The sequence below is a fragment of the Phanerochaete carnosa genome (genome assembly GCF_000300595.1).
Source record: "Phanerochaete carnosa HHB-10118-sp unplaced genomic scaffold PHACAscaffold_1, whole genome shotgun sequence".
NCBI lineage: Eukaryota > Fungi > Basidiomycota > Agaricomycetes > Polyporales > Phanerochaetaceae > Phanerochaete > Phanerochaete carnosa.
Genome location: NW_006767628.1, coordinates 1018767 through 1025295, shown reverse-complemented (window position 1 = coordinate 1025295; position 6529 = coordinate 1018767). Strand labels below are relative to the sequence as shown.

Sequence of the window (6529 nt, the reverse complement as noted above, 5' to 3'; positions counted from 1 at the left end):
AGACAGGTGGATGCCGGAAGTGGAGTGTTGGGGGGACAGCAGTCGAGGAAGAGGGGGTGTACCGCGATTGGCAATGAGCGTGAGTTGCGACTGATCAACGTGAGCGGCGCAAGGTTCGTCACACTGGCCAAGAGGACGATTTTCTCGATTAGCGCAAGGTTGATCTTCGCAGGGAACCCAGAAAGTTCCGTCAGACGCGTCCGGATTGTACCAGCGATCAAGAACGTCGTCCTTGTCGAATACGTGCGAAGCGTCTTTACAGGGGCGTTGTGGACTAGCACGACGCGGCGGCATACACCGGTAACCGAAATGAGAGACGAGGGAAGATCGAGAGTTGACAACGACAAAGTCAAAGCCTCTCGGGGCTCATAACCTCTAGAAACTCTTCGCAGTGAGTTTCTCACACGCAGGGCCCGGCTTCAACTGTCGGGCGCGCTTGAGGCTAGCAGAACGGACGCTCAGTCCGTAGCTCAGAAGAAGGGAAGTCTCTAAGATGTATTTACCTAGCAGAACGGACGCTCAGTCCGTACTGCAATACAGTCAGTACCCTACAGTGTCCATAATGAGAGGATATACGCACGCTCAGAAGAAGGGAAGTCTCTGAGCGTGCACGACAGGGAAAAGCAAGTAAATAAGGAAAGCGGCAGGTGCCTTAGCAACTGGTGAGTCAGGAACGAAATAACGAACGCGCTATCTAATAAAATACTGTCCAATAGGAATCTGAGTCATCCCGAGACATGTGCGTGCGAGCGCACGAGCCCAAAATCCAACAGTGCGAGCTTGAATGAGGCATGGCGTATAGCGGCTGGGTTCCTTGAGGACTGTCAATCAGAAGGTCTTGTAGACGCACCTCCAGGACATGTCAAGGTCTGTATAGTCCTGCAATTATTGCATTGCGGCAAGCTGCAAACTTGCTCACCGCGTCTGGGGGACAGTTAGGGTCTACAAGCCGTCCTCATCATCTGCAAACGCACCAAGAATAATTCCGTCCCACAACTCCGCCTCTGCTACTGGATCTAGGGCGTACGACTCGACGCTGATGTCGATGGAGACCAAACGTTACCATGTCTTGACTCAGATCTGAATAAGAACTGCCCTCGCCATCCGCGTTTTCGTTCGAGTACAGTGTCGTATTGGTAGCCCCTGATTGTACAGGCAAATAAACCACCCGATGGCGTTGCATGCCGCGAAAATCGCTCAGGAAGCATTACTATTAGCGATATCAGCCAAAACGCTCTGCAAGGCACCGACATCAATGGGCAAATGTGTCCTGAAGAGCCCGATGTTTAGTGCATGCTGGATGACGGATAGCAATGTGGCAGCGAGTTCACTGGCTTCAACGTGGTCGTCGTGGGAGATGGCAGAGTTGTAGATCTACTTGAGCGACTCAGACAACGCCGCAGACGAGCTGATGGATGCCATAGCGTCTATTTCCCGGACTTTCTGGCCTCGGTAGCCTGTTTGCGCGGCATTTAATGGGTAAACGTAAGAGAAGAGCGGAAGATATAAACGTACTCAAGCGAGGAGATTACGCAGGTCTATTTCCCGGAGCCTGGAATTAATTTTATCCTGTTCGCACAGTTTGACATACTCGCTTAAAGATGGCTAAGATACATATGATCGCACGCGAACACACCCACCTCAGACCTTCTGTCGTGAGCTCTAGCGGCCTAATCATCATCACGGTCGATGCAAGAAAAGTCTGCAGGGCATAGTAGTGTCGCGCTGGGCACGCAAGTAGGCGGCATCAACCTCATCGGAGAACTAGCATCGATCAGTTAGTATCCGCGCACGACATCAACCCAAACACACGCACCTTGACGCGCTCGGTATGCAGGAGGTTGCACTCATCGAACAGATTCTTGAGTGCTGACTTGATTTCGTCCGCGGCAGCCTCCGCCTGTTCAGCCTGCGCGTGTAGGTTCGAGCATCGATCCTCATCGCCCATGGAGTGCATCTTGCGGTTCGCGCTCACGAGGTTGTGCATGTGTTCGATCGAGCGCCCCGTGGCAACAATGCTATCCACAACCTTCTGCGCCCGTTCACCGAGGCCCGTGTCAGACTGCATCTTGGATGCACTCGCGCGCTCTTGCAGCTGGCCGACATACACCTCGGAGTCTTTCACGCTCGCCATGAGCTGTTGCACGCGCTTCGTCATCTCATAGAGCCACGTCTCGCCGAGACGCGTCGTCCAGGTGGGCTTCATGGGGGAAATGTAAACAAAACCACATATTCCAGAGATGAAACATCTACGCACAGCGAGACCGCGAAGCACGGTGTCGGCAGTTCCATAGAAGCCACCGAGGGCGCAACCGCCGAATGACCAAGTCATGGCAGCTGATGAGAGACTCTTGGTGCCGTACCAAGGGGACTGCCGACCTGTTTGTGCGATGATATGGCGTACTCGAAGACGAATTGCAGAACACACCTCGCGAGGTTGTGAAGCTGAGCCCTAAGAGCTGGTCGTCTTGAATGTTGTACGAGATCGTCGTGATATCTTCGGAATCGCCCAGATCGAAGGTATAGACTGTCCCGCTATTGCTACCGCGCCAACCAGCGGTGCTGTAATCAGTGAAATCGAGAACGAGGCCGACAGCCGCCCCAGAGTTCACGCAGACCTTCACTGACGTGATAGCCTTGCGGTCTGTGTTATTATCATAGTCTTCACACGTCACCGTATCAGACAAGCTTTGATTCAAGAGCAAGTAGCCAGAAATTATCTGAGAAGTAGTCGCCGATGACAGAACCGACGACATTGCTCGTGGAGCGGACGTCGCTAGAATCCTCAGAAGAGGACCGCTCCAACTCAAGCCGTGGCGTGGACCACACGCTTTGTGACAATTTCTCCGACGTTGGCGTCGGGCGGGTTATTCTCTCCACAAGGTTTTCCATGAGGGTTTGATACTTTTCTAAGTCACCGGTCCAAACGGTCAGGTCTAGATCAGAGACAATCCTACGGGCACCAGTCCGCGCAAGCCATGCGATGTACTTCATCGTGTCGTACGAGGCGGGTCTTGATGGACTAAGAGCTGAGATGTCGTGCATGTTGTCAAGCCATAGCTTGATGTATGAACTGAATTCGAAGAATTCAGAGCATATCGTTCCTCTGGGCTATATCACAAACATAACATTAACATACTATTAGTACGCAGTAGATATGTACAGAGCATAGGTAAATGAGACTACCACTTACTTGGAGGTATTCCCACATAATTATACCGATGTCCTGTATATAATCCTCCAGCCGCACCCGCCCATACAGTACGGTGATGATCCACATGGACATGGCTAATTGGGTACCTTGCACAAACTTCAATAGCTGTTCTTCCATCCCCGTGCTATACTTTGCCCGCGCGAGGTGCTGCCGCCTAGCCGTACGACAGGGCATACTCGAGATATGCAGGTGGGAGGCGCAGTTCGGACGGCCATGACGAAGATATCTCGACGGTGTTCGCCAAACTATTGAGGGAAATCACCGATAAACAAGCGGATGAGAGGTGAGCATGCCCTTCTGGAGAGTCGACGTGGTAGAGTGCGTCGTTACAGCGTTGTCGATCGACAAGGAACCCGCGGAAGGACGCACGAAGGGGCGCCACGAAGCCGTTTTTGTCAATCATAAAGACGGAGCGCAGACGACCCACCATATTAAAAACATCGTCCAGGAATAATACTTCGTGTCCGAGAAACGAAATGGTGTCGGGGGTCATAGGTTCAGGTACCAACGCGATGAGACGTAGAAATGACTGGAGGCGCCCGAGTTGGCGAGGTGATGCACGTAAGTCCTCCGGGGAGGATGCCGATCGTAGGACTTGCAAATAGAGTGCATCCAAAGGCTATAGCCCTGCACCTCCATCTGAGAAAAGAAGTTCGAATTGCTCCTCTAGATAATCGGGATAAGAGTCCAAAAAGTTCACCGAAATGCGGGCGAAGATGAACACGCCGGCCGCACGCGAGATGAGGCGGTTGAGGGCATCAGGGTGCTCTCGAAGGAAGCCAGCATAAGATGGCATTTTTGGCACAGTTCCCACCAGGTAACGCTCCACATCGCCAGCCCAATCCTCCAGTGTGTCATCCAGACTCCTATAGTGAACGATATCGGCTGAGTCGGGATGTGCGAGGACCGATAGAACATGAAATTCCGGCCGCGACGCAGCGAAGATGTATAGCCAGGGAATTTCGCGAACCAACCTGGGCAGAGATAGAAGCAATTCGGGAACTAGCGTCCTGCCAGTGTCTTTGCACTCATCTATCCCGTCGATGACGAGCAACGTCGGTGGCTGGTCGGATGCGGGAGCGGCAACGAGAGCCTTGCAAAGAAGTCCTTCGAATGCGTGTTGCATCTGCTGCTGGTCGCCGTATTTGAGGTACTCCCGTGCAGCGCTGATGATGTGTGGACGGAGCGTTGGCTGGGATAACGCGAGCTGGCGTGCAAGGGTAGGAAAGAATAGGCGAGCGTCCTCGAGGTCTCCGCCACTACGGACGAAGAAGAATGATGCGCCGAGCTTGAGTGAGAGCTGCTCCGCTGCACTGAAGAGAACACAGATTTGATGGGAAATCGTAGACTTTCCTAGACCCGCTCTGCCACTGAGGAAGTAGAATCGCTTCGGCTTGCCTTCGGGAAACCGACCAGCCCACCAGCCATCTAGCTCTGCGAAGAGCTTTTCCCGAGTACCTTCCATGAACCCACTCTTGAGTTCATCCACTGAGCGATAGCCTGCAGATGCGTGAAGGATAGAACCTAGAACTCACTGTTCCTCTTCAGAAGCGATGATTAGTATTCTATATCAAAACTTGCTAAGGACCGCACGTAGATAACTTACCAGCCTCCTGAAGCTGACGCAGAGCTTCCCGCATTTCGTGTTGGATTCCCTGTAAAGTAATGTCACGGATAGACCGCCTAAGATGGTTAGATCATACGGACTTTTGTAACTCGTGCGACCTCGTCGAGAATGCTCTCGACTGATATTGAACCACGAATCTGAAGGATTAATACGCGTGTGAGCGTGCGCATTGGAATTCAGAGAGGCCGGTTTACCTCAAACAACTTCAGGGCCCTTGTTATCTCTTCCTTCATCTCCGACAGGATGGTCTGGTTCCGAGATACATGGACAAACCCTTTGAGGAACCCGCAGAATCCTGCTCCACCCTTCAGTCCTGCTGCTCGCCGCCGAAGTTCATCAATCGAACTAGATCGGTTTCAGCATAGCTTTATACACCGTCCAATCCCCCAGCGTACCTAAGTAAGCCCTGCGTTCGCTCCTTGAGCTGATCAGAGCGCTTAATGCTCTCTGCCAACTTCTGCTTTTCGCGCTCGTCGCCATCATGGTCGGCTACCACATCCTCCGCTTTTGCTTTTGCTCTGACGATAACGGTGACTAGCTGCGCGACTTGAGCAAGAAAGGCACTACGCACTTCCTTGTTTTCTCGGACGGCCTGTGGTTGAAGAAGTGTCATAAGTGTCGTAAGATGTCGTCCAGTCGAAAATTAGGGCTATCCACGTACTTTGACCCTCTCGACAAGAAAACCTAGCTTCTCCTTGACGGGATACCGGACGGACGCGGCCCGACACGGATTAAAGGTTGCTCTTTCGCAATAGGAGGTAGGCCCGGAACAGGGGCAAGCTCGAGAGCGCTCTCCGCCAGCTCAAGGAAAGGAGGGGCAGCGTCGAGGACAGTGTTAATCATGCTGCCAGGAGACAATGTCGTTGGGAGTCAGCGAGCGAACTGGGGACGACACGGGTATGTACTAGGGTGCAGCAGGGAAGGAGCGCGAGCTCTATGCTCTGGCCTTGTGTATCGCCACGCGAGTCTGCACGAGTGTAGCGGTATGCTTCTTTCATCACGAGCATCCCAGATAACCAATTAGTTTCCCTTGAGCTTGATTACCAGAGACACCACGCGGGAGCCTTCTGACGATGGCTCGTATTCAATCAACTCGCCATCACTTATTTCCTCGCCTCAATAGAGCGAATTCACAGATGCGTCGTCAGATAAAATAGAGAAAGATTGGAATGTAGTACCTACGAAGCAGCCTGAGATCGAGTCTCAGATGGAGAGACTGCGGCTATCTCAGCCGGACGCACCAGCGGTCCAGCGAAGGCCGCAAACGAAAGCTGTTTGCCAGCGTCGGTTTGCTCACTCGTACATAACAACCCGTTTCCACGCTTTCTGCCTTCGTGGCGTTCGCCGTCCGGCACGAGCCAGCCTGTCAATCTATGTCTCGAACTCTCGTTACACCAATTTCGATTCTTCGCCGACCAGTCCCCGGCATTATCATCATCTGACACTGAGGTACCACGTTGTCAAATGACGCAAGGCCAGCTATGCCATACAATCTGATGAGTCATATCATAAAGTAGGGGTACCGAAGCTTGAGGTACTGATACTCACTCGTGAAGATCCAGTTCGTTGTCAGCCACCAGCACCCCGGATTCACTTCCATTCTATGAAGAGGCCGTATCAGAAGAAGGCGTCATGGGGCATATCGCAGGTATATCGCTTACCATCGTCTACGCTCCTTAGCGCGGATT

The 6529-nt window shown here is 52.6% G+C and overlaps 2 protein-coding genes across 2 annotated transcripts; both read right to left on the bottom strand.

Annotated features, from left to right (window-relative positions):
* Window positions 1-1680: 1680 nt before the first annotated feature.
* PHACADRAFT_179725 (uncharacterized protein) lies at window positions 1681-2761 on the bottom strand (the record flags this gene model as incomplete). The annotated part of the gene is made up of 3 exons (XM_007389820.1): window positions 2429-2761; window positions 1817-2379; window positions 1681-1764 (listed from the first exon to the last, which is right to left on the bottom strand). The coding sequence occupies exons 1-3, from the start codon at window positions 2754-2756 to the stop codon at window positions 1681-1683; spliced, it is 975 nt and encodes a 324-aa protein (XP_007389882.1). The 5' UTR covers window positions 2757-2761.
* A 1072-nt stretch (window positions 2762-3833) lies between these two features.
* On the bottom strand, window positions 3834-5454 carry PHACADRAFT_189553 (uncharacterized protein; the record flags this gene model as incomplete). Its single annotated transcript, XM_007389819.1, has 5 exons — window positions 3834-4738; window positions 4821-4869; window positions 4922-4978; window positions 5036-5186; window positions 5237-5454. 5 exons carry the CDS (start codon window positions 5452-5454, stop codon window positions 3834-3836), a joined length of 1380 nt encoding a protein of 459 aa, XP_007389881.1.
* Between the last annotated feature and the right edge of the window lie 1075 nt (window positions 5455-6529).